This window comes from Gossypium hirsutum, chromosome A10, assembly GCF_007990345.1.
Source record: "Gossypium hirsutum isolate 1008001.06 chromosome A10, Gossypium_hirsutum_v2.1, whole genome shotgun sequence".
Taxonomy (NCBI): domain Eukaryota; kingdom Viridiplantae; phylum Streptophyta; class Magnoliopsida; order Malvales; family Malvaceae; genus Gossypium; species Gossypium hirsutum.
The window spans coordinates 116,297,309-116,325,307 of NC_053433.1; the positions used below are offsets into that span (position 1 = coordinate 116,297,309).

The following is a 27,999-nucleotide window of genomic DNA, read 5'->3' on the forward strand; positions in this document are numbered from 1 at the left end:
CAAAGATATTTTACAATACTTTTTGCTTCTTCCAATAATTGAAGCAGCAAAGCAAACCAAAACTCCCTTGCTATCTTTTTCTCTCTTTTGCTTCAATCCCACAATCAATTGTATTACTCTTTCATGGCTTCTTCTTCATCTCCTTGTTCAATGAAGCATCAAGTTTTCTTGAGCTTCAGAGGTGAAGACACGCGCTTTAACTTCGCGGCTCATCTGCTCAAAGCTTTGAAAGACACGGGTCTGAATGTCTTCTTCGATGAACATACACTGGAAATAGGGGAGGAACTTTTACCAGCACTTTCGCGAGGAATTGCAGCCTCAAATCTCTCAATCATCGTTTTATCTAAAGACTATGCTTCTTCAAATTCATGCCTAGGTGAACTTTCTGACATCATGGATCGCAAGCGCAATCCCACTGACAAACATATTGTTCTTCCAATATTTTACCATGTTGATCCTTCCGATGTGCGAAATATTGGTGGGACTTTTAAGACATCCTTCAAAGAGCATGGATCAAAGAGACCAGTTGAAGACGTGAAGCGATGGAAAGCCGCCTTCGCTGAAATCGGTACATTAAAAGGGTGGCATATAGAAGGAGGCAAATTCGATAGGTAACTTCCTCTCTCACTCTCTATATATTATCATCTTCTTATATTTGACTTATATATATTTCTTTTGACTGTTGATTTTTTAAATTATTTTCTAGATCTGAAACTGAGTATATTAAAGATGTGGTTGAATATGTTTTGAAAAAGTTGAATAGTAATTGTAAAAGTGTTTCTGAAGAATTCGTCGGAATAGATGATCAAAAAAGGAAGCTTTTGGCGTTGATTGAGCAAGCAGACATTCGTGTAATAGGACTTTGGGGAATGGGTGGTATTGGCAAAACTACCCTTGTTGATGTTGTATACAAGGAAGTCTCTCCAACGTTTGAAAGTCATTGGTTTCTTCAAAATGTTAGTGAGAAAATAAAAAATAAAGGGAATGAATTTGTTCGAAATGAACTTCTTTCCAAACTATTAAACGAACAAGAAATTCGTATTGACACTCCTTCCATAGGACACGCTTACCAAGACAGGTTGAACAATAAAAAGGTACTTGTTGTCCTTGATGATGTTAGTAACCCAGACCAATTAGATTTTATGGGTGTTAAACATTTTGGTCCTGGAAGTAAAATCATTGTAACATCTAGAGATAGACAAGTACTTAAAAATGGAAGAGCTAACCACATACACGAGGTAGAGAAGTTGAATGAGAAAAATTCTCTTCAACTTTTTTCTACATTTGCATTCAAGTGGTTGAATCCTTCAGTTGATTTTCGAGATCTATCATGCAAGTTTGTAGAATATGCTCGAGGAAATCCACTTGCTCTTAAAGTTTTGGGTTCGAAACTATATACAAAGTCTAGAAAAGAGTGGGAGGGTGAAGTGGATAATCTAAAGCAATATGCCGAACCAGAAATTTCACAGGTTTTGAAGAGTAACTTAGATGGGCTGCGTGAGTTAGAGAAAAATATATTTCTCGATATAGCATGCTTCTTTAAAGGGGAAAAAATGGATCTTGTAGAAAAAATTCTAAGTAATTATTGTACGGGTGCAGTGTGTGGAATAAGGAACTTAGCCGATAAGTGCTTACTTGATAGCATAGATTGTTATTTTATTTCTATGCATGATATGCTTGAAGAAATTGGCAAAGACATTGTTCGCCAAGAATGTAAAGAAGATCCAGCAAAGCGCAGTAGGTTATGGTTTCCCGAAGACGTGGATCAAGTGCTCAGATATAATAAAGTAAGCGCTAATTGTATTTACATCATTTTTTATTGTTTTATATTTTTGTGATAATTTAATTAAAATTTATATATGATATCTTGTAAATATATAAGTTTAGTTAATTATATGTTAAAATTTTAATTCTTTGTATTTACATTGTATGAAAATTATTATTTCAAAAAACAAAATATTTGTTTACTTACTATAGAAATTATACTGACAAGTGTCTTAGTGTGTACATGGGTTTATTGGTTTGGTTAAGTATTTAATGCATTCCGTAAAAAAGCAAACACTTTTACATCTTTATGTACTAATACTTGATAAAATGTTTTTTAATTATTATTAGGGGACTGCATCAATTGAAGGAATAAAGTTAGACATGTCTCAAATTGATAAGCTGCAATTATGTTCATCTGTTTTTGAAAAAATGCTTAATCTTAAATATATTCACTTCTATAAACCTGGGGTTTGTAATGATGGTTGGAATCCGAAGCTAATTGTGGACCAAGTTCATGGTGTATCTCTTCCTTATAAGTTAAGGTATTTTTGTTGGGATTATTTTCCCTTCAAAACTTTATCAAATTTCAATTCAAAGAATCTTGTTGTGTTGATATTACGATATGACAACATGGAGCAACTTTGGAATGAAGATGATCATATGGTATGTGCTTTTATACTTTCTTCATCTAAGAATTTTAAAATATATATATTTATAATTGATGCATATTTCTTATTTAAAATTTTTAAAAAATAAATATAAAAGATTTTATTTTACTTTATTTAAATAAGTGAAATCATTTGACATAATAATTCTGGGTGAATTTTCTCACTTACACATCAAAATATAAATTTTTATTTTTTTTAGTATTATAATTATTTATTTTCTTTTTTTTTATTACTATCTAAAGTAATATAGTTATTTTTTCTGTACAGGACCTTGTTAATTTAAGGGTATTTGACATTAGTTTTAGCAAGAAATTAAGGAAGATCCCTAATCTATTAGGAGCCATCAATCTTGAAATCCTTGATTGTAAGTGGTGTGAAAGTTTGCTTGAACTTCCTTGCCTCAATCATTTGGCATCTCTTCGTCAGGATAAGTTTCCTCAAGTCCCAAATCCCTTTTGTGATTTGAATTTATCAAGAACTGGAATAGAAGAAGTGCCTGATTCAATTGAGCATCTCCGCAAACTACAGGAATTCCTTCGTGAGCGGGATCTTAATCATTGCCCAATGATCAAATTTCCAAGAATCCCTAGAAGCTTAATAAAAATAAACTTATCTGGCACTCAAATTGATGAAGTGTCCTTACCTTTGGACTCTCGATCCCTTCGTGAATTGGATCTTAGTTATTGCCCAATGGTCAAGTTTCCAGAAATCCCAAGAAGCTTAACAAAATTAAACTTATCTGGCACTCAAATTGAAGAGGTGTCCTTGCCTTTCGACTCTCTATGTAATCTTGTGATCTTAAAAATGAAGGGTTCAAGGGTAAAAAATGCATCGATCAAGTTGGAATCCCTTCGTAAACTGAATCTTTGTGGTTGCCCAATGGTTGAATTTCCAGAAATCCCAATAAGCTTAGTATGGTTAAACTTATCTGGGACTCTAATCAAAGAAGTATACTCTCCTTTCCAACCTTTAGGTTATCTTGAGGACATATATTTGAGTGGAACAAGGGTAAAAGGTGTATTGATCAATTTAGAATCACTTTGGTATTTGAATCTTAGTCATTGTCCAATCAAGGAATTCCCAGAAATCCCAAGAAACTTAAGAGACTTACACTTATCTGGAACTCTAATTGAAGAAGCGACCTTGACTTTAAACTCTTCAAGTAGTCTCCGATACTTAGATATGAGCGGTTCAAGTATTCAAAAGTTACAGTGTAATATTTCGAGAGAGTTTCCAACTGTTGATGTGCCCTCACCAAGCTTGAGGTCTAAAACCCTTTCGTATATGTGTATGAATCGTTGCAAGAGCCTCAAATTACTCTCAGAGCTTCCACCATATATGGAATACTTGGGTGTTAACGACTGCACGTCATTAGAAAAATTATCATTTGCAGATAAAAATTTATATCGGTTTGATTATTTAGATGATATGTTTTGCATGCTATTCTGTAATTGCTTCAACTTGAATCAGGAGTCAATTGATAACATTGAGGCAAATGCGATGCTAAAAATTGGATTCCTAGCTGAGAAATGGGCAGCGAGATATGATTGGACATGGGAAGCGAGATATGGTCGGGAATACGTCCGCTTAAAGGCTCCAAGTTTGATTTGTTATTTCCCAGGAAACAAAATTTCTGCAAATAAGTTCAAGTGTCAAAGCATGAATTCTTCCTTAAGTTTGAACATAGCCCAAAATGGGGGTAGTGGGAGAAGATTTTTGGTTTTTGCTTTCTGTCTTGTGGCTGATCTCACTCACTGCCATCACTTTGGAGGTCTTGAATATATTTGCAAGTACCAACTTACAGCCGCCGGTGGTGGCAATGGTGGTGGTGGTTATGAAAAGTTCAGAAGTGAGATAATATTCTTAGAGGATTATGTGTCAGAGAAGAGCATGGGTTATCACGTGTTTATTCTATCTAGCATGGACATGGTTAAAGAAGACAAGAATTATGGGGAGGCATCATTTGAATTCTACATAAAAAGTATCCTTCACGATGAAGAAGAAGATTATGAAGGAGAAGATTATCACGTAGAATACGGTTTCAAGGAAACGTATATCAAGGTGGAGAGATGTGGTGTTCATGTATTTTACGTGGATGCAAACAGTGATACAGATGCTACTAAAAACGGACTAGCTGGGAGCAAAAGAAGCTTTAGCCATGATGGTGAAGAAGGGGATGGAGTACTTAAAAGATTGAAATAGTTTGTATTTCTTTCCGTCTTTGGCTCTGCTTTTGAGGACTTTCAACTTCTCATTTATGTCATCTAAATACCTAGGTAGGGGTCTCATTTTCATCTCTTTTTTTCATAATGTCATCCATTTTTCAGTTTTATCATTTCATTTTTCATATTCCCATACTTTATTTTTCCACAATTATTAATAATAAAATTTCAACTTATAAATTAATGACAGAAGATGAATCTAAACTTGCTCTGCTTTATAAATTACTTGTCTTCTAGAAGGTGCTTTACCATACTGAAACATTGTAGTTCCACATTGCAAATGTTAAAAGCATAATTTATGAACATAAAATTGGAAATTTGTTCAGTAATTTGTGATAGTTGCTTATTATTATTTTTTCTCATCTTCATTCCCCTGTTGTGTCTGTGTTGTTTTGTAGATATAGCATATATTGTCCAAGAAGGAAATTCTCCATATATATTAATTAATTTGGAGGAAAACTGAATGGCAAGTAGAGATTTCAATACAGTAGCAACATGGTTCTGCTTTGGAGTTGATAAAATATCCATAGGGGATTTTGGTGGGTACCAAAATTCAGATATTAAAATTCATACTTAATTCTTATTGACAGTTGACTTGTTATTGGTTGTTTTTTTTAATTTATAGGACCAACGGTGGATTCGATTCAGCTTCATTGTTTAGTTTCCAGCATTGGTGTCATCTGGTATCTCAATGATATCTTAGAAATATTGGTTATTTGTGAGATTGATTTTGCTTATGTTCTTTGCTTTTGTGTTGATGTAAGACTAGGGAATGACAGATCTTTGAGAATGCGACTGCTGAATTGGAGCTTTAGCCATACAAGGAGGAACACCTGAGCTGTAAGTGTTGTTCCAATAGGGTCGGAAGCGTGTAAATTATTGTACTAAAAAATCACACAAAGTTCAATTCCCAAGAAAGAGAGGTGGATCACATGGATCTCTTAAATACCAAGTCTTTCCTTAGACAGAATATCCCTTCTATAGTAATTTAATAGCACAATTAAATACTACTATTATACCCTCAAATATTGAAAGAAAAATAGGACAAGAAAGAACACAAGAGTTTTAACGAGGTTCGGTAAATTATACCTATGTCCTCGGGCACTAACACCAGATGATAACTTTACTATCTCCAAAATATTACAAACAAATAGAATTCCTTAAGAATTCTCAAATGGGAGAAGAGAGAAAACTAAAAGAGAAAGATTGGTTGGGATGAATTGAAATGAGAAATGAGAAGGCCTATTTATAGTTGAGGTTTAAGGACCAAACAATAAATAGCCCATTATCTTAAGGACCAAAAAAAATTATCCCATGCCACTTTTTCAAAGTCAACTTTAGGGTGCTAAACTTGCACCACTTTGTATTGTTTGCCATTAATGTTGTCTCCTATTAATGTTAACAATCTCCACCTTGAAGATTTGATTAGGATAATCACATCTTCACACACTTCCTTCAACTCCCCAAATTCGATAAAGCTATCTTTTGTAGTGCCTACAAATGCACTCTCGAGCGTCATACACCTGAAGGTGCTCAAATTCTCAGGATGTTAATCAAGTTCAAACAATGATTAAACTTGATTGTTGTTACCACCTTGGTCATCATATCTGCGGGATTATCTGCTGTTGGAATCTTTTGAAGTAGAATTTTTCCTTTTTCAAAGACTTCCCGCACAAAGTGATATCTTACGTCGATATGCTTGGTTCTTGAATGATAGACTTGATTTTTCGCTAAATGAATAGCGCTCTGACTGTCACAATATAAACTTATGTGACTTTGAACAACTCCTAAGTCTTTCAACAATCCATTAAGCCAAATAGCCTCCTTAACAGCTTCTGTAACTGCCATATATTCTGCCTCTGTAGTAGACATAGCTACTGTAGACTGTAAGGTAGACTTCCAACTCACTAGGGCTTTCGCAAGAGTAAACAGATACCCCGTAGTTGAACGACGTTTATCTAAATCACCAGCAAAGTCGGAATCAACATATCCAACTACAAACTGACCAAGTGCTTCATCCTGTTCAAAAATTAAACCAACATCTACAGTTTTTCGAAGATACCGTAGAATCCATTTCACAGCTTGCCAATGTCCTTTTCCAGGATCATGCATATACCTGCTCACAACTCCAACAGCTTGTGAAATGTCAGGCCTCGTACACACCATCGCATACATCAAACTCCCAACTGCATTAGCATATGGGACTTTCGCCATATATTCTCTTTCATCTTCAGTCTTCGGAGATAATTAAGCACTAAGTTTCAAATGAGAAGCAAGTGGGGTACTTACATGTTTTGTGTTTTCATTTACACCAAAACATTGTAATACCTTTTTCTGATATTGCTTCTGATTTAAACAGAGCTTGCCTCTCGGTCTATCTCTACTTATCTCCATGCCGAGAATCTTCTTGGCCTCACCTAGATCTTTCATCTCGAACTCTTGATTCAACTGAGCCTTCAGCTTATCTATCTCATTTTGGCTCTTCGAAGCGATTAACATATCATCAACATACAAGAGTAGATAAATGAAAGATCCGTCATGCAGCTTCTGCAAATATACACAATTGTCATATTTGCTTCTTGTGTACTTCTGCCTTCTCATAAAGCTATCAAATCGCTTGTACCACTGCCTCGGGGATTGCTTCAATCCATATAGCGATTTGTTCAGCTTACAAACCCAATTTCTACCACCAGCATCTGTGTATCCTTCGAGCTGAGTCATATAGATCTCCTCTTCTAACTCACCATGCAAGAAAGCCGTCTTAACATCAAGTTGAGCTAGCTCCAAATTCAACTGTGCTACCAAGGCCAACAAAATTCTAATGGAGGAATGCTTCACAACAGGGGAAAATACATCATTGTAGTCAATTCCCTCCTTTTGAGCGTAGCCTTTAGCTACCAATCTTGCCTTGTAGCGAATATCCTTTTTGCTAGGAGATCCATCTTTCTTTGCAATACTCACTTGCATCCGATTGCCCTTTTACCTTTCGGTAATTGCGCCAACTCCCAAGTATTGTTCTTCCGGAGAGACTGCATTTCTTCATCCATGGCGCTTTTCCATTTATCACTTTCTAAGCTTTGCATTGCTTCTTGATAAGTGATAGGAATATCATCAACAACGGGAAGGGCGTAGGCCACCATATCAGTAAATCGAGCAGGTTTACGAATTTCTCTCCGTGGCCTTGCAACTGCAACTGGTTCTGGTGTACTTAGTGGTTCTTGGGTCAGAACCTCTTCAACCTCTAATTCTTCCATTGTGGCTGGAGAATTAGACTTATTAACTGGGCAAATCCCCATCTGCTCAAACTCCACCTGTTTTGGAGTACACTCCATCTGCTGTGGAGTATTGCCCGTCTGAATATCTTTATCTGCTACCTTTTTCAATGTGGCAGATTCATCAAAGGTAACATCTCTGCTACAGATCATTTTCTTTGTGTTTAAGCACCACAGACGAAATCCCTTCACTCCAGAAGTGATTCCCATAAAGAGAGCTTTCTTTGCCCTCGGATCTAACTTTGACTCCTTCACATGGTAATATGCAGTGGTTCCAAACACATGTAAGGAATCATAATCTGTAGCCGATTTTCCAGACCATACCTCCATAGGAGTTTTTCTTTCTAATGCAGATGATGGCAAATGATTAACAAGATGGCCAGCGTATGTCACAGCCTCAGCCCAAAATTGCTTGCCCAACCCAGCATTGGACAACATACATCGAACTTTCTCCAGCAATGTTCGATTCATACGCTCTGCCACTCCATTCTGTTGTGGTGTATCCCTAATTGTGAAGTGTCGAACAATACCATACTCTTAGCACACATCGAAGAACGGATCACTTTTATATTCCCCTCCATTGTCCGTCCTAAGCCGCTTGATTTTCTTGTCAGTCTGGTTTTCGATCATAGTTTTCCATTTAAGAAAAACTCTAAGCACTTCATCCTTAGTTCTCATGGTATACACCCAAACTCTTCTGGAAAAGTCATCAACAAAAGTAACAAAGTAGTGTTTTCCTCCCAACGAAGGTGTTTTGGAAGGCCCCCACACATCTGAGTGAATATATTCCAAAATACCTTTGTATTATGGATAGCAGTGCCGAATTTCACTCTCTTTTGCTTTCCCAGAACACAATGCTCACAAAATTTTAATTTGCAAGCCTTTGCACCTTTCAACAATCCTTGCTTTGCCAGAATTTGCAAGGATTTTTCGCTGGCATGTCCCAACTTCATATGCCACAACTGCATTGAGTCCAAGTCTTTGTTACCGGAAGCTGCAGCGACTGCTCCAATAACTGTACTACCTTGGTAGTAATACAAGTTATTTTTCCTGATGCCCTTTAATATCACAAGTGCGCCAGATGTCACTTTCAAAACCCCATCTCTCATAGTAACAACTGAACCATTGGATTCCAAGGCTCCCAATGAGATGAGATTTTTCTTCAAACTGGGCACGTACCGAACATCAGTTAGAACTCTGGTTGATCCATCTTTATTCTTTAATTGGATTGAACCTATCCCAACAGTTTTACAGGCATTGTCATTACCCATATAAACAACTCCTCCATTTAGTTCTACTAAATCAGAGAACCACTCCCGGTTAGGGGACATATGATAAGTACAACCCGAATCCAATATCCACTCATCTGAATGGAACGACGATGATGATGCAACCAGTGATAGTTCAGAGTCACTGGTATCATGCTTTACAACACAAGCATCTACAGCAGCTTTTCCCTTATTCTTCAGCTTTGGACAATTTTTCTTCCAGTGGCCTTTCTCATGACAAAAAGCACATTCATCTTTCCCGAGCCTGGACTTTGACTTTGATCTCCCCTTTTGAGTTTTCTTCCGAGTGTATGAACGACCTCGGACTACTAAAGCTTCTGTATCTCTGATTGAGTTTTTCTGTTTGTCCTTCTTTCTCTGTTCATAACTGTATAAGGCCGCACAGACTTCGCTCAGAGATATATCACTCCTGCCATGAAGTAAAGTAGTTTCTAGGAACTCAAACTCCTCAGGAAGTGACCCCAACAGCATCAAAGCCAAATCTTCATCTTTGAATGTCTCATCCATATTCAGCAAATCAGTGACTAACTGATTAAATTTGGTGATGTGATCATTCATTGTGGTACTTGGGACGTATGTGAAGCGAAACAGTCTTTTCTTCAAGTGGAGCTTATTTTGACTGTTTTTCTTCAAAAAATTTTCTTCAAGTGCCACCCACAACTTATTTGCAGAAGTCTCCTTTGAAAAAGCATACCTCTGCTCTCGAGAAAGGCATGATCGAATTGTGCCACATGCCAACCGATTGATCGCCTTCCAATCTTTCTCCTGTACATCATCTGGTTTATCTTCATCAATGGCAATGTCTAGACCCTGCTGAAAAAGGGCATCTAGAACCTCACTTTGCCACATACCAAAATGGCCCGTGCCATCAAAGATCTCCACGGCCAATCTTGCATTTGCAATTGTCGGTCTTGTCCACATGGACGATGTTAAAGCTCCTACACCGACCGTTTTCTCCATAATTTTTCAATATACCTAAGGAAATCTTTTCTGATGTGGAAGATCAGTTTAAACTGCAACCACAGAGCATACTACGATTAACCTTCGGCTCTGATACCACTTGTTGTTCCAATAGGGTTGGAAGCGTGTAAATTATTGTACTAAAAAATCACACAAAGTTCAATTCCCAGGAAAGAGAGGTGGATCACATGGATCTCTTAAATACCAAGTCTTTCCTTAGACAGAATATCCCTTCTATAGTAATTTAATAGCACAATTAAATACTACTATTATACCCTCAAATATTGAAAGAAAATAGGACAAGAAAGAACACAAGAGTTTTAACGAGGTTCGGTAAATTATACCTACGTCCTCGGGCACTAACACCAGATGATAACTTTACTATCTCCAAAATATTACAAACAAATAGAATTCCTTAAGAATTCTCAAATAGGAGAAGAGAGAAAACTAAAAGAGAAAGATTGGTTGGGATGAATTGAAATGAGAAATGAGAAGGCCTATTTATAGTTGAGGTTTAAGGACCAAACAATAAATAGCCCATTATCTTAAGGACCAAAAAAAAATTATCCCATGCCACTTTTTCAAAGTCAACTTTAGGGTGCTAAACTTGCACCACTTTGTATTGTTTGCCATTAATGTTGTCTCCCATTAATGTTAACAGTAAGGCCTTCAATTTGTTTTACTGAATGCTTGCTTTATACAAGTGTTTGAACTGATATTTGGTGACAATACAAGTTGTCAACAGATTTGTGAACACAAATTCAAAGTAATCTTTTGAGGCCCATTCTGGCTTCTGGCAATTCAGTCTTGGTGAAGAAGTAAGTTACCTTTCACTTTGACTTATTATTATGATTTTAGGTTCATGTAGTGATTTTCAGCATCCTCACCCTTTTTTCCCCATATTTATCAATGGGATTATATAAATCCAAAATTTGAAACAGATCTCAAAACTTGTGGGATGAACACATGGAGCTGGAGGTAACCTTTGACAGTTTTCATTCTCAAGCTAGATTGGGTTAGTTTCATGGTAGAGCCTTTGGAGTTTATATTTTCTTATCTTGGATTTTGATTATCATATCAGTTTTGGGTGAAATTTCTTTGTATGTTACTGCCTCTCATGTTGTTTGAGCATTGCAGTGAGGAGATATTAAGATTCATACTTGAACTCTTTTTGGCAGTTGACTTGTTATTGGTTGGTTTTGATTCATAGGATCAGTGGTGGACATTATTCACCTTTATTGTTTAGGTTCCCCCATTGGTGCTCATGCCATAGGCTGTAAGTAGAGATTTAATGATATTATATCTCAATACTATCTGCATTTTACTTCAATGATTTGTTTACCCATTGATTTATGTTTCATATTTCCTTTAAAAGTTAGTAAATATATATAAATATATATATATGTTTTCAGTTCATGATTTCTGATTTATATTCATGTTACATAAGGTAAACCTACAAACTATTCCCTATATAATCAACATATGTTTGAGATTGGTTAATCATATAACCTTTGCCTTTATATTGATCTAGGAGTAGGTGTTTTCTATTTGATGTGTTTTATTATTTTGAATTTTATGACTGTGATCTGTAGATTCCATAAAACATGGATGAAAGTCAAGCCGGACACAGATTCAATACTCTACTGGAATTGAAGTTGCAGATTATGGGTGGTTTTGATATCTTCTTTCTCACCAACAAATGAAGTTCCCACAAAATTACTGGTGTTAAGGTGAAAGTTGTGAATCAATGCAAAATCCATATTTATTGATGTGCCCTTAATTTTGGATTTGGTAATGTGAAGGGAATAAAGATGGGAATGATTGATGTAAGGAAAGCAGATGAAGGAATAAATGACAGATGTTTGTAAGAAGTAAGCTTTTAAGATGTTGAATTTCTTCTACTGAATGATTTCTTTATGTCGTGGTTGAACTGAGATATTGAAGCAGTACTGCAACTTATCAACAGAGTTTATCCCATCCAGCTTTGCTTTCTGGATTTTGGCCCTTCAGAGGAAGCATATGCTCGTGGGTAAATTACTTCACTCACTTTGATTATTAGTATCCTCATGGCATTCTGTTCCCTGATTTATCAGTGGATTATATAAATGCATGCAAAATTTGGCAGAGTTGCTCTTATCTCAAAACAAGTTGAATGAAGACATGGAGCCTGGATGTCATTTTCAATGCTAACCGTATCACAGTTTTCATTCTCAAGCTAGATTGATGAGCTTTTATGTTTACCCCACAGAGGAACCCAACATAAACTAATATATACACTTAAAAAGGCTTATAACATGATTTTTTATATAGACTTAAAGTATCCCTATCTTGGTATTTATAAATAATGCAAGATATGGGTTTTTATATAAATTTTGTAATTCCTTTGCCCTTTGTCTCTAAGTAATATGAGATTTATTATCCTTTTAACTAACAAAAGATTTAAGTTGAATTTAATTTCTAAAAGCTAAACACAAAGGTTAATCTTTCTGCAACGATAAACACTAACAAAATATAATTTCTAACATACTAAATGGTAATTATAAATTGGTGTTGTAATTCAACATTCTCTCTCAACACTAGCTTTCATCATGTCAAATTAAAGCTTTCGAGCTCGTTGCCACATAAGCTTTTTATGAATAGGTATGCAACTTAAAATTTTAACATTAGTCTAATCTAATGTCTTATTGAAGGTGAAGATTATAGGTGTTTAATGTATACTCTTTTCACCACCACAAGAAAAAAGGTTCTAAATGATTAGTGTTTAAATTATACATTATTTCATGGTTGATTACTCCTTTATTAGCTATTTTGAGTTGCTAACTTGGCATTTTTCATTCCTTTTTTATTTAGGACATTGAATTGCAGAAATTGACCTTAAGTCGACGAAATTGAGCAATTTTGGATTTTCTGGATACATGGCCGAATTACTAGGCGTGACTTGGGCCGCTGACGTGGCGTCCAGTCAGCAGTTTCTAGAAGGTCTAGTCAGCAATTTCTAAAAGGCATTTGGCGTGGAAAAAGAGACTTAGCCGCCCATTTAAATTCAAATTAGGATTAAGATTTATTTTTATTTATTTAGGATTTTTCTCTTAATTTTGAATGCTACTTTTTAGGATTTTTTGAGGACTATAAATGCCCCATTGGGGTAAGCCTCAGAGGGGAGACCTATCCATCGAGCATTCTTCACTTTGCATTTATTAAACTCTTTGTTTCTTTCTAGTTTTAATAAATTTCTGTTTTTGATTTAGTTTTTACTATATTTTTTAAAATGCTAAGTATGGTCTCTACCATGCTTAGCTAAGTTTTCCATAGCCGAAGGCTAAAGCGATGACTCAATTCTAAGTCGTGAGAATCGGAAAGCACTTCATACCCTCGAGGGTTACATTTTCAGTTTTCGGGAATCAATGATTGGTAATCGACCATCCTTTTATAATCAAATCGGTTTGATATCAAAAAGTGCATGTTGGAATAAAATTCGGTTTCGATTAACAGTTGGGAGGAAGGATCAGCCTGTGGCACTTCGACTTCTTGTGAACACGCTTAGCGGCGGTCTGCTAAGGGAAATTGAAATTGGGTTAGATTCTTATTTGAGATGACAGAATCCGAGTCGGGTTTTTCCAGATTTTTAAAGCATTAAATTAATAAGCGGTTGACGCTATTAGCACATAAAGAATTAAGACCTAAAATTTGATTTTAGATTCTCGATTCACTTGAGAGAAAAACAAGTTATAGGGGTTGGGCCCTATAGGTTGTAACCGGCATGTGCCTAGAGGTAAAATCCCATTCGAGGATCGATTTAAATCGAGCCAAGGTCTTTAGCCCAAGGCTGACTTTTATCTCTTGGTTTCAATTTCAATCTTTTTAATTACTTGTTTAATTTCAATCATTTACTTCACTTCAAACAAACCCCACTTCTACTCCTTCCCTTACTCATCACGCCTAAGCAAAGTTAAAGGCAAGAAAATCATCAAACTCCTAGTCCCTGTGGAATCGACCTTTACTCTCCCTATTCTACTTATTCCAATCATTTTATCGAGATTAAGGCTATTTATTTTTGACATCATAACGACAGCATGTCACTAACCCACGGAGAGGTGAATTTCTTTGCGTTGGCGCATTTATCAACTTGCTTTTCCTTATGCAATTTAGAATAATATGTATGATTGTAATCTATGTTGGAACATTTTCAAATATTTATAGTGTTCCAATAACTATAAATAAATGGATATAATTAATCAAAAATTATATTATTCGATTTTTGAAAAAGAATTATAACTATTTAAATAATATTATTTAAAGAGTTATAATATTAAAAAATAATTATGTGTTTATTTTAAAGAAATTATTATTCAGAAAGACACCTATTGAAAGATGTATCTATGAAGAGAAATGAAAATTCTTATAAATAGAAATGGGATTTCATTTGGAAATCACACCAACAAATTCTAATATTCTTTCTTTCGTTCCTTCATTTTCTAATATTATTAGATTATTCTATAAAGTATTACTGCAGAAATCTTTAGTAGAAATTGAGTTTCTTGTTATTCATTGCTCAATGCGTAGTGGACTATTCTCGTCAGTGCAAAACAAAAATAGTCATTGGTTTCATTGTATCCTCGAGGTTAATTTGGTTGGAACTCATTTGCACACCGAAGATAGGTGGGGGCGAATATAACCTTAAAGATATATAGAGGTTTGATTTACGCCTTGGAGCCTTGTCCTATTTCTTCTTTTTTTGTTCAAGTTCCGTTTATGTGTTCAAAATTTTTCTCATTGGAGATTTGTACTAACAATCTGTAGATTTTTCTTGAAAATTCAGCAAAATTCCTAATTATGTAGCTTCATGGAAAAAATAAATATGACTCTTTACAGCTAGGTAGCTTAGTATTGATTTTTTTTTTTCTAAATCAATGAATGAAGATAAGGTAAAAAGACAATATAATGTGAACTTAACATTGAGATGTGTGGGTCAGATAGTTCAGTTAATGAATACTCAAACAATTATTTTACATCCTAGACAAGAAAAAACAAGATTCAACATGCAATTTATCAAAGCTCCACAAGCACATGTATTTTTTATTACCGTTAAAATAATTGGCTAAGCTCAAATCGTCGCCTATGCTTCACTACAAACATATTAAATTAAGTGATTTTGAAATATAGGGATAAATTTTAATTTTGAGAATACTCCAAATCGATAATGTAATTAATTATTTTGTTTAAAAATGTTGACGTGATATTTTACTAGGAATACTTACTAATGTTATATCAAACTAATTAATGATAATATAAAGAGATTAAATTGTGTTATTTTAATGTTTAGAAATTAAATCTTAAATTTGAAAATAATATAGGGATCAAAATTAAAATTTAACTATTTTCGGCGAGTTAAATTTTTTAATGCTTCAGCCAAACTTTAGAATTGGGTCCAAAATAATTTTTTGGATTTGCTTCATAAGATTATTTATCTTAATATACATAGAAAAAGTTAACTATGCCCTTATCTTCACTTCTCTCTCAATTTTTTTTTTGTTTATTTTAGTTACCTTTTACAAGATATTATATCACTTTGATTATAGTACATACTAAAATTTTAATTTTAAATGACAACATAAAAGTAAAAAGATTATTTTTAAGTTAAAGGACTAAATCTCAAATTTGAGAATAGTAGGGGGACTCAAAATCAAAATTTAACCCTTTGAAGCTAATTTCATGGATAGTGAAGTTTCTACGAGGTTCACGGGCCGGGTTATTTATATTTTTTGAACAGTCCATCATAGTTCAATTCGGCTCGATTTAGTTCACAGTTTTTTATATTAATTTTTTGTTTTGATTTTTAAGATTTATTTTGATAAAATGAGTTTTTTTGTTTCATGACTTTTAAACATTGTTTGATAAATTTTAAACTGAGTTTCATAAATATTTCTAAAATACAATAATTTTTCAAAAAATTTTAAATTATTGTCACTATTTTAAATATAAAATATATAATTTTATATCGTAAAAATTAAAATTAATTATATATTAAATAAAAATAAAATTCAATTCGATTTAATTTAATTTAATTTCAGATAATAACCGATTTTTTTTTGAAAAAAAGCAAACAAACAAATAAAAATTACATCAAACTAAATTAATCAAAAGTACCCTTAACTTTATCTTGATTTAGAATATTTAAAACATTACGAGAGACTTTATTATAAAACTGTAACCTTATCCTCTTATCTAAGCTCAATTAATCGTGATTTTTAAATTTATATTTTATTAATCGCTCAAATAAGAATCATTTTGGGTTTGATGGACCCATCATCTAATCACTCCGACTTTTGTCGGTAAAAGATAAAAAGGGCAATTGATTCTCTGGTGGTGTTCAATCTCTTGCCCTTTTAATAAAAGGATACCAAAGATTATGCATATTTTACACTTGTTCTTCTTAATATAAGACCACAACCCAAGCAAAACTCACTTGCTATATTTTTCTTTCTTTTGCTTCAATACTCTTCCATGGCTTCTTCTTCTTCTTCATCTTCTACTCTAATGAAGTATCAGGTTTTCTTGAGCTTCAGAGGTGAAGACACGCGCCTTAATTTCACCACTCACTTACTTCAAGCTTTGAAAGACGAGGGACTTGATGTTTTCTTCGATGAAGAAAAACAGGAAAGGGGGGAGCAGCTTTCACAAGCACTTTCTCGAGCAATTGCAGTCTAAAATATCTCAATCATTGTTTTGTCTGCAGACTATGCCTCTTCGAAATCATGCTTGGTTGAACTCTCTGACATCATGGACCGCTATAGCGTCGAACAACAAATTGTTCTTCCCATCTTTTACCATGTTAACCCCTCTGATGTGGAGAATTTTGATGGGAGTTTAAAGAAATCCTTTGATGAGCATGAAACAAGGAGGTCAGTTGATGAAGTGAAACAATGGAAAACTGATTTTGCTGAAGTTGGTAAATTACAAGGGTGGCATGTAGATGGAAGCATGTCGGATAGGTAACTATATTTGTCTCATCTCCTTATATTTGACTTCTTTTTTTTTTTTTGGATTTCATATATTTACTTCTTCCATGATTTGCTAGACCTGAAACCCATTACATCAAGGATATTGTTGCGTATGTTATGCAAAAGTTGATGAATCATCAAGTTTTCTTAAGCTTAGGTGAAGACACACGCCTCAACTTCTCCAATCACCTAGCCAATGCTTTGGAAAAAGTAGGAATTAATGTCTTCCTCGATAACGAAACACTGAAAAAAAGGAGAGAAACTTCCACCAACATATTCTCGAGCAATTTCGGCCTCAAATCTCTCAATCCTTGTTTTATCTAAAGCCTATGCTTCTTCAAAATCATGCTTAGGTGAACTTTCTGACGTCATGGATCGCAAGCACAATCCCATTGACAAACATATTGTTCTTCCCGTCTTTTACCATGTTGATCCTTCCGATGTGCGAAATAGTGATGGGCATTTTAAGACATCCTTCGAAGAGCATGAATCAGAGCAACCAGCTGATAGAGTACAACAATGGAAAACTGCTTTTGCAGAGGTCGGTAAATTAAAAGGGTGGCATATAGAAGGAGGCAAATTTGACAGGTAACTATATTTTTCTCATCTTGTTATATTCAACTTATATTTGTTTTAGATTTCATATTTACTGGTTTATATTTTTTTTTCTAGACCTGAAACGCAGTACATGAAAGATGTTGTTGAATATGTTATAAAAAAGTGGACGAATGTTAAGTCTGGAAGTGCTTCTGAAAAATTGGTTGGAATAGATGAGAAGATGATCAGAAAAGGACGATTTTGAAGCTGATTAAGCAAAAAGACTGTCGTGTAATAGGACTTTGGGGAATGGGTGGTCAAGGCAGAACAACCCTTGCTGAGGCTGTATATAAAAAAATCTCTTTAGAGTTTGAAAGTTGTTGCTTTCTCCAAAATGTTAGAGAGGAAATAGAAAAACAGGGGAAGAAATCTTTACGAAATGAACTTCTTTCGAAATTATTGAACTCAAATGTTGATATAGACACCCCCACTATAGGATCCACTTTAACTCAAGAGAGGCTCAACAATAAGAAAGTACTTGTTGTCCTTGATGATATTAGTGACCCAAACCAAATAGATTGTATGGGTGTTAAACATTTGGGCTCTGGAAGTAAAATCATTATAACATCTACAGAGAAACAAGTGCTTAAGAGTGGAGGAGCTGACACAATACATGAGGTGAAAGCATTAAATGAGAATGATTCTCTTCAACTTTTTTCTACCTTTGCATTTAAGCAGTTGAATCCTGAAGTTGATTTTCGAGATCTATCATGCAAGTTTGTGGAGTACTCCCAAGGCAGTCCACTTGCTCTTAGAGTTTTGGGTTGTAATTTATATGGAAGGACTATAAATGATTGGGAAAGTGAGATGGAGAAGCTAGGGGAATATTCCCACCCCGAAATTTTCGTGGTTTTGAAAAGTAGTTATGATGGGCTTGGTATGGTAGAGAAGAATATATTTCTTGACATTGCATGCTTCTTTAAAGGGGAACCCATAAAAAGAATAAAACATGTTCTAAGTTGTTATCGGGATGTAGATGATGGAATAAGCAAATTGGTCAGCAAGTGCCTAATTAATATCTCATCTTCATCTTCTATTTATAATGAAGATATAATATCTATGCATGATATGCTTGAAGAGTTGGGAAAAGATATTATTCGCCAAAAATCTAAAACCCCTGGAAAGTGCAAGAGGCTATGGAGTCATGAACACATTAAACGAGTGCTCAAATATAATCAAGTAAGTATAATGTAAAATCTGCTCAAGGTTTATGGCTTAGTTAAATACATTATGCGTTCACTTTTAGAATGGAATATCCATAAATTTCTCCATGCTCATATTTGATAAATTGATTTTTGTTATTTGGGGACGGATCGAATTCAAGGGATGAAGTTAAACATGTCACATATGGATAAACTACTATTACATCCTTTGGTTTTTAAAAACATGACTAATCTTAAATATATCATCTTCTATTCTTCTGAGAGTCGAAAGTTTGGACGTTATAAGAAATTATATACAAATCAAGTTGATATTGTATCTCTTCCTGCTGAGCAAAAATATCTTTGATGGGATGGTTACCCCTGTAAATCTTTATCATCAAGTTTTAATCCAAAAAATCTTGTAGTATTGAAATTACTACATGGAGACATGGAACAACTTTGGGATGGACATCAGGTATGTATACTTTTATACTTTCTTCATTTGAGAATTTTCTTTTAAGAAAAAGAATTTATAATTGATATGGCATTTAATTATATGATAACATATTTTTATTAAATTTTTTTAATATATATAATTTTATTCTATTTTTTTAAAAGAAGCAACATCATTTAATCTTCATGATGGGTGTATTAATACACCCAAAACATCAAATATAAATTTTTGTTTTGATAGTCTTAAAATAAGTAAATGATGCTCTAAAGTAATGAAACTACTTTTGTTCTCATCGTGTGCAGAATCTTGTTAATTGTGATTTAACAATTGTGAGTTAATTTTCACATCCAATACATCAAATATGAATTTTTATTTTTCTTAGTATTATAATTATTTATTTCCATTTTCATTTCTTACTGCTTAAAGTAAGTAATTGATGCTTAAAAGTAATACAAACATTTTTTTTCTACACAGGAACTTGTTAATTTAAGGGAAATTTACGTTGCACATTGCAATAATATAAAGATGATATGTAATCTTTCGAGAGCCATCAACCTTGAAATCCTTGATTGCTTTTACTGTAAAAGTTTAGTTGAAGTTGGGAATGAAGGTGATAGTACGGTATGCGTTTTCATACTTTTTTTATTCATATAATAACATTTTATTTAAAGTTTTTAAAAAATAAATATAAAAGAATTTCTTTTATTTAGATAAGTGACATCGTTTAATTTATTAATTGTGGGAAAATTTTCACGCCCGATACATTAAATATAAACTTTTATTTTTTTATAGTATTATAATTATTTCTTTCCTTTGCATTTTCTACTAAAGAGTTGATGCTTAAAAGTAGTACACTTAATTTTTTCTGTACAGGATTTGGTTAATTTAAGGCAAATTAATTTTAATGGGTGCGTGAGTTTAAGGATGATACCTAATCTTTCAAAAACCATCAACCTTGAAATCCTTGATTGCTCTTACTGTAAAAGTCTGGTTGAACTTCCTTGCCTTCATAATTTGGCATCTCTTCATGTGGATTGTCTTCGTCTTAACGGATGTTATAGTCTCAAGAAGTTTCCTCAGGTCCCACGTCACTTTTGTTATTTAGATTTATCAGAAACCGGATTAGAAGAAGTGTCGTTGCCTTTCGATCCCCTATGTAATCTTCAGCACTTAAAAATGAGTGGCTCAGTGGTCAAAAATGTATCGATCAAGTTGGAATCCCTTCTTCAACTGAATCTTAATGGTTGCCCAAAGGTCGAATTACTCTCAGAGCTTCCACCATATCTGAAAGTCTTGAGTGTAAAAGACTGCACATCATTAGAAAAAGTATCCTTTGCAGATCAAAATTTATATCAGTTTGATTCGTTAGGTGATGAAGGTGATGATGTGTTTTGCATGCTATTCTGTAATTGCTTCAACTTGAATTAAGAGTCAACTAAAAACATTGAGGCAAATGCCATGCTCAAAATTGGATCCCTAGCTAAGGAATGGGCAGCGACATATGGTAGGAAATACTTTCGTGATAACCCTCAAAGTCTGATTTGCTGTTTCCCAGGAAACGAAATTTCAGCAAATAAGTTCAAGTATCGGAGCTTGAATTCTTCCTTAAGTTTGAAGATAGCCCCAAATGGGGGTGGTGGCAGCAGATTTTTGGTTTTTGCTATTTGCCTTGTGGCTGACCTCACTAGCTTCTTTGAATTTCGATTTATTGAATGTATTTGTGAGTACCAAATTACAGCCGCTGGTGGTGGCAATGGTGGTGGTGGTTATGAAGAGCTAATAAGTGAAATAAATTTGTTAGGCCTTCTTAAGCTAGAGCGGTACTTTCTTGGGCCAGAGCTGTACATGGGTGATCACGTGTTTATTCTATCTTGCATGGACGTGGTTATAGAAGACAAGAATTATGAGGAGGCAACATTTGAATTATACATCAGAAAGTGGAATTTTTGTAGAGGAGGAAAGTATATCAAGGTGGAGAGATTTGGTGTTCATGTATTTTAGGTGGATGCAAACAGTGATACAGATTCTACTGAAAAGAGACATGCTGGGAACAAAAGAAGCTTTAGCCATGATGGTGAAGAAGGGGATGGAGGACTTAAAAGATTGAAATAGTTTGTATTTCTTTCCATCTTTGGCTCTGCTTTTGAGGACTTTCAACTTCTCATTTATGTCATCCAAATACCTAGGTAGGGGTCTCATTTTCATCTCTTTTTGTCATATTATCATCCATTTTTCAGTTTTATCATTTCATTTTTCATATTCCCATACTTTAGTTTTCCACAATTATTAATAATAATTTTTCAACTTATAAATTAATGACAGAAAATGAAGTGCTTTAATTAATTAAAACCAACCAGGATGAATTTAAACTTGCTCTGCTTTATAAATTACTTGTCTTTTAGAAGGGGCTATGCAATACGGAAACCTTGTAGTTCCACATTGTAAATGTTAAAAACATAATTTATGAACATAAAATTGGAAATTTGTTCAATAGTTTGTGATGGTTGCTTATTATTATTATTTCTCATCTTCATTCCCCTGTTGTGTCTGTGTTCTTTTGTAGACATAGCATATATTGTCCAAGAAGGAAATTCTCCATATATATTAATAAGTTTGGAGGAAAATTGGACGGTAACTGGAGATTTCAACACAGTAGCAAAATGATTCTGCTTTGGAGTTGATAAAATATCCATCGGGGATTTTGGTGGGTACCAAAATTCAGATATTAAACTTCGTACTTAATTCTTATTGACAGTTAACTTGTTATTGGCTGGTTTTTTTTAATTCACAGGACCATTGGTGGACTCGGTTCAGCTTCATTGTTTAGTTCCGGCATCGGTGTCATCTGGTCTCTCAATACTTGCTGCATTTTCCTTCAATGATATCTTGATTCATAGAAAGATTGGTTATTTGTGAGATTGGTTTTTCTTATATCCTTTGCTTCTGTGTTGATGTAAGATTAGGAATGACAGATCTTTGAGAATGCCACTTCTGAATTGGAGCTTTAGCCATACAAGGAGGAACACCTGACCTGTAAGACCCTCAATTTGTTTTACTGAATGCTTACTTTATGTAAGTGTTCGAACTGATATTTGGTGACAATGCAAGATGTCAACAGATTTGTCAACACAAATCCAAAGTAATCTTTTGAGGCCCTTTCTGGGTTCTGGCAATTCAGTCTTGGTGGATAAGTAAGTTACCTATGACTTTTGACTTATTATTATGATTTTAGGTTCATATAATGAATTTCAGCATCCTCACCTTTTTTTTTTCACATATTTATCAATGGGATTATATAAATCCAGAATTTACAAGAGGTCTCAAAACTTTGGTATGAACAAATGGAGCTGGAGGCAACCTTTGACAGTTTTCATTCTCAAGCTAGATTGAGTTAGTTTCATGGTAGAGCCGTTGGAGTTGATATTTTCTTATCTTGGATTTTAATTATCATATCAGTTTGGGCTGAAATTTCTTTGTATGTTACTTACTGCCTCTTATGTTGTTTGAGCATTGCGGTGAGTAGATATTAAGATTCATACTTGAATTCTTTTTGGCAGTTGACTTGTTATTAGTTGGTTTTGAATCATAGGACCATTGGTGGACTCGGTTCAGCTTCATTGTTTAGTTCCGGCATCGGTGTCATCTGGTCTCTCAATACTTGCTGCATTTTCCTTCAATGATATCTTGATTCATAGAAAGATTGGTTATTTGTGAGATTGGTTTTTCTTATATCCTTTGCTTCTGTGTTGATGTAAGATTAGGAATGACAGATCTTTGAGAATGCCACTTCTGAATTGGAGCTTTAGCCATACAAGGAGGAACACCTGACCTGTAAGACCCTCAATTTGTTTTACTGAATGCTTACTTTATGCAAGTGTTCGAACTGATATTTGGTGACAATGCAAGATGTCAACAGATTTGTCAACACAAATCCAAAGTAATCTTTTGAGGCCCTTTCTGGGTTCTGGCAATTCAGTCTTGGTGGATAAGTAAGTTACCTATGACTTTTGACTTATTATTATGATTTTAGGTTCATATAATGAATTTCAGCATCCTCACCTTTTTTTTTTCACATATTTATCAATGGGATTATATAAATCCAGAATTTACAAGAGGTCTCAAAACTTTGGTATGAACAAATGGAGCTGGAGGCAACCTTTGACAGTTTTCATTCTCAAGCTAGATTGAGTTAGTTTCATGGTAGAGCCGTTGGAGTTGATATTTTCTTATCTTGGATTTTAATTATCATATCAGTTTGGGCTGAAATTTCTTTGTATGTTACTTACTGCCTCTTATGTTGTTTGAGCATTGCGGTGAGTAGATATTAAGATTCATACTTGAATTCTTTTTGGCAGTTGACTTGTTATTAGTTGGTTTTGAATCATAGGACCATTGGTGGACTCGGTTCAGCTTCATTGTTTAGTTCCGGCATCGGTGTCATCTGGTCTCTCAATACTTGCTGCATTTTCCTTCAATGATATCTTGATTCATAGAAAGATTGGTTATTTGTGAGATTGGTTTTTCTTATATCCTTTGCTTCTGTGTTGATGTAAGATTAGGAATGACAGATCTTTGAGAATGCCACTTCTGAATTGGAGCTTTAGCCATACAAGGAGGAACACCTGACCTGTAAGACCCTCAATTTGTTTTACTGAATGCTTACTTTATGCAAGTGTTCGAACTGATATTTGGTGACAATGCAAGATGTCAACAGATTTGTCAACACAAATCCAAAGTAATCTTTTGAGGCCCTTTCTGGGTTCTGGCAATTCAGTCTTGGTGGATAAGTAAGTTACCTATGACTTTTGACTTATTATTATGATTTTAGGTTCATATAATGAATTTCAGCATCCTCACCTTTTTTTTTTCACATATTTATCAATGGGATTATATAAATCCAGAATTTACAAGAGGTCTCAAAACTTTGGTATGAACAAATGGAGCTGGAGGCAACCTTTGACAGTTTTCATTCTCAAGCTAGATTGAGTTAGTTTCATGGTAGAGCCGTTGGAGTTGATATTTTCTTATCTTGGATTTTAATTATCATATCAGTTTGGGCTGAAATTTCTTTGTATGTTACTTACTGCCTCTTATGTTGTTTGAGCATTGCGGTGAGTAGATATTAAGATTCATACTTGAATTCTTTTTGGCAGTTGACTTGTTATTAGTTGGTTTTGAATCATAGGACCATTGGTGGACTCGGTTCAGCTTCATTGTTTAGTTCCGGCATCGGTGTCATCTGGTCTCTCAATACTTGCTGCATTTTCCTTCAATGATATCTTGATTCATAGAAAGATTGGTTATTTGTGAGATTGGTTTTTCTTATATCCTTTGCTTCTGTGTTGATGTAAGATTAGGAATGACAGATCTTTGAGAATGCCACTTCTGAATTGGAGCTTTAGCCATACAAGGAGGAACACCTGACCTGTAAGACCCTCAATTTGTTTTACTGAATGCTTACTTTATGTAAGTGTTCGAACTGATATTTGGTGACAATGCAAGATGTCAACAGATTTGTCAACACAAATCCAAAGTAATCTTTTGAGGCCCTTTCTGGGTTCTGGCAATTCAGTCTTGGTGGATAAGTAAGTTACCTATGACTTTTGACTTATTATTATGATTTTAGGTTCATATAATGAATTTCAGCATCCTCACCTTTTTTTTTTCACATATTTATCAATGGGATTATATAAATCCAGAATTTACAAGAGGTCTCAAAACTTTGGTATGAACAAATGGAGCTGGAGGCAACCTTTGACAGTTTTCATTCTCAAGCTAGATTGAGTTAGTTTCATGGTAGAGCCGTTGGAGTTGATATTTTCTTATCTTGGATTTTAATTATCATATCAGTTTGGGCTGAAATTTCTTTGTATGTTACTTACTGCCTCTTATGTTGTTTGAGCATTGCGGTGAGTAGATATTAAGATTCATACTTGAATTCTTTTTGGCAGTTGACTTGTTATTAGTTGGTTTTGAATCATAGGACCATTGGTGGACTCGGTTCAGCTTCATTGTTTAGTTCCGGCATCGGTGTCATCTGGTCTCTCAATACTTGCTGCATTTTCCTTCAATGATATCTTGATTCATAGAAAGATTGGTTATTTGTGAGATTGGTTTTTCTTATATCCTTTGCTTCTGTGTTGATGTAAGATTAGGAATGACAGATCTTTGAGAATGCCACTTCTGAATTGGAGCTTTAGCCATACAAGGAGGAACACCTGACCTGTAAGACCCTCAATTTGTTTTACTGAATGCTTACTTTATGCAAGTGTTCGAACTGATATTTGGTGACAATGCAAGATGTCAACAGATTTGTCAACACAAATCCAAAGTAATCTTTTGAGGCCCTTTCTGGGTTCTGGCAATTCAGTCTTGGTGGATAAGTAAGTTACCTATGACTTTTGACTTATTATTATGATTTTAGGTTCATATAATGAATTTCAGCATCCTCACCTTTTTTTTTTCACATATTTATCAATGGGATTATATAAATCCAGAATTTACAAGAGGTCTCAAAACTTTGGTATGAACAAATGGAGCTGGAGGCAACCTTTGACAGTTTTCATTCTCAAGCTAGATTGAGTTAGTTTCATGGTAGAGCCGTTGGAGTTGATATTTTCTTATCTTGGATTTTAATTATCATATCAGTTTGGGCTGAAATTTCTTTGTATGTTACTTACTGCCTCTTATGTTGTTTGAGCATTGCGGTGAGTAGATATTAAGATTCATACTTGAATTCTTTTTGGCAGTTGACTTGTTATTAGTTGGTTTTGAATCATAGGACCATTGGTGGACTCGGTTCAGCTTCATTGTTTAGTTCCGGCATCGGTGTCATCTGGTCTCTCAATACTTGCTGCATTTTCCTTCAATGATATCTTGATTCATAGAAAGATTGGTTATTTGTGAGATTGGTTTTTCTTATATCCTTTGCTTCTGTGTTGATGTAAGATTAGGAATGACAGATCTTTGAGAATGCCACTTCTGAATTGGAGCTTTAGCCATACAAGGAGGAACACCTGACCTGTAAGACCCTCAATTTGTTTTACTGAATGCTTACTTTATGTAAGTGTTCGAACTGATATTTGGTGACAATGCAAGATGTCAACAGATTTGTCAACACAAATCCAAAGTAATCTTTTGAGGCCCTTTCTGGGTTCTGGCAATTCAGTCTTGGTGGATAAGTAAGTTACCTATGACTTTTGACTTATTATTATGATTTTAGGTTCATATAATGAATTTCAGCATCCTCACCTTTTTTTTTCACATATTTATCAATGGGATTATATAAATCCAGAATTTACAAGAGGTCTCAAAACTTTGGTATGAACAAATGGAGCTGGAGGCAACCTTTGACAGTTTTCATTCTCAAGCTAGATTGAGTTAGTTTCATGGTAGAGCCGTTGGAGTTGATATTTTCTTATCTTGGATTTTAATTATCATATCAGTTTGGGCTGAAATTTCTTTGTATATGTTACTTACTGCCTCTTATGTTGTTTGAGCATTGCGGTGAGTAGATATTAAGATTCATACTTGAATTCTTTTTGGCAGTTGACTTGTTATTAGTTGGTTTTGAATCATAGGATAAGTGGAGCTTTGTTTTTTAGTTTCCAGCAAGGTCTTAATACTCACTGCATTTACTTTCAATGATATATTGATACATCGATTTATGTTTCACATTTTCTTTCATCAATTCATGATTACAAGATTTCTGCTTTTTTTTCATGTCTTTCGTATTTGTTGTGCTTTTTACTTGCACAGTTTAATGCGACGTAACAAATTTTAACCAAAACAGGGTGTCAATAGAGAACTGATGGTAGATCTTTGGAAATGCCATTATGCTTGGAGCTTTACCTATACTAGAAAAAGGAGGAACAAGTAAGCTTTTTAAGAGCTTCAATTTCTTCAATTGAATGATTGCTTTATGTTTGTGCTTGAACTGAGATATTGAGGCAGTACTGCAACTTGTCAATACATTTGCCTTCTTGATCTTGTTCAACATTGAGTCAATGCAAATTTGAAGCTATTTCTAAGCTCTTTTTGGTTTTTGAACCTTCAGAGGGACCATACTCTTCGGAAATGTAGCCTTCCTTGAGAGGTAATTTACCATTGTTTCATTGTGATGTTTTTAGCATCCTCGTGACCTTTTTTGTCCTACTTTATCAATTGGTTTATATGAATTCAGAATTTGCCAAAGTTGCTGTTATCTCAAAACTTGTGGGATGATGGAGCTGGAGATTATTTTCAATGGCACCCCTTTCACAATTTTCACTCTCAAAGCTAGATTGTTCAGCTTTTAAGTTTACCCCATAGAGCAAACCAACAAGTTTCTAGAAAATTATTATTATTATTATTATTATTTTAAGAAATCCAAACGATTTGGGTTTAATCTGGAGTAAAGGATTGATTTCATGGTAAGGCCATTTGAATTTTATGTTTTCTTTTCTTAAATTCTAATGACCTAATCTCATACAGAGACATTCACAATTAGCTATTCAGGATTTAGATGGGCGATGAGGTGCGATGCGTTTATTTTATTTTTTATCTCACGTTATAATATTGTTACAACATTTAATCTCACTATTGTTTTAATATTAACAACAAGTAAATACACGGCTCATTTAAACTCA

General features: G+C 34.3%; 1 protein-coding gene across 28 annotated transcripts; it reads left to right on the top strand.

The window, feature by feature from the left end:
* LOC107889659 (disease resistance protein RPV1) lies at positions 1-27,999 on the top strand. Of its 28 annotated transcripts, XM_041078290.1 has the most exons (26): positions 1-611; positions 707-1,787; positions 2,116-2,430; positions 2,703-4,711; positions 21,936-22,076; positions 22,164-22,405; positions 22,491-23,203; positions 23,289-23,816; positions 23,927-24,001; positions 24,087-24,159; positions 24,274-24,370; positions 24,558-24,614; positions 24,730-24,799; positions 24,885-24,957; positions 25,072-25,168; positions 25,356-25,412; positions 25,528-25,597; positions 25,683-25,755; positions 25,870-25,966; positions 26,154-26,210; positions 26,321-26,395; positions 26,481-26,553; positions 26,667-26,763; positions 27,165-27,247; positions 27,429-27,467; positions 27,555-27,999. In XM_041078290.1, the coding sequence occupies exons 1-4, from the start codon at positions 124-126 to the stop codon at positions 4,635-4,637; spliced, it is 3,819 nt and encodes a 1,272-aa protein (XP_040934224.1). In that variant the 5' UTR covers positions 1-123; the 3' UTR covers positions 4,638-4,711; positions 21,936-22,076; positions 22,164-22,405; positions 22,491-23,203; positions 23,289-23,816; positions 23,927-24,001; positions 24,087-24,159; positions 24,274-24,370; positions 24,558-24,614; positions 24,730-24,799; positions 24,885-24,957; positions 25,072-25,168; positions 25,356-25,412; positions 25,528-25,597; positions 25,683-25,755; positions 25,870-25,966; positions 26,154-26,210; positions 26,321-26,395; positions 26,481-26,553; positions 26,667-26,763; positions 27,165-27,247; positions 27,429-27,467; positions 27,555-27,999. The 28 variants fall into 28 exon arrangements, with proteins under 28 accessions (XP_040934224.1, XP_040934221.1, XP_040934220.1 ...); XM_041078287.1 differs by having other exon boundaries at positions 23,289-24,001; positions 24,087-24,799; positions 24,885-25,597; positions 26,326-26,395; XM_041078286.1 differs by having other exon boundaries at positions 23,289-24,001; positions 24,087-24,799; positions 24,885-25,597; positions 25,683-25,966.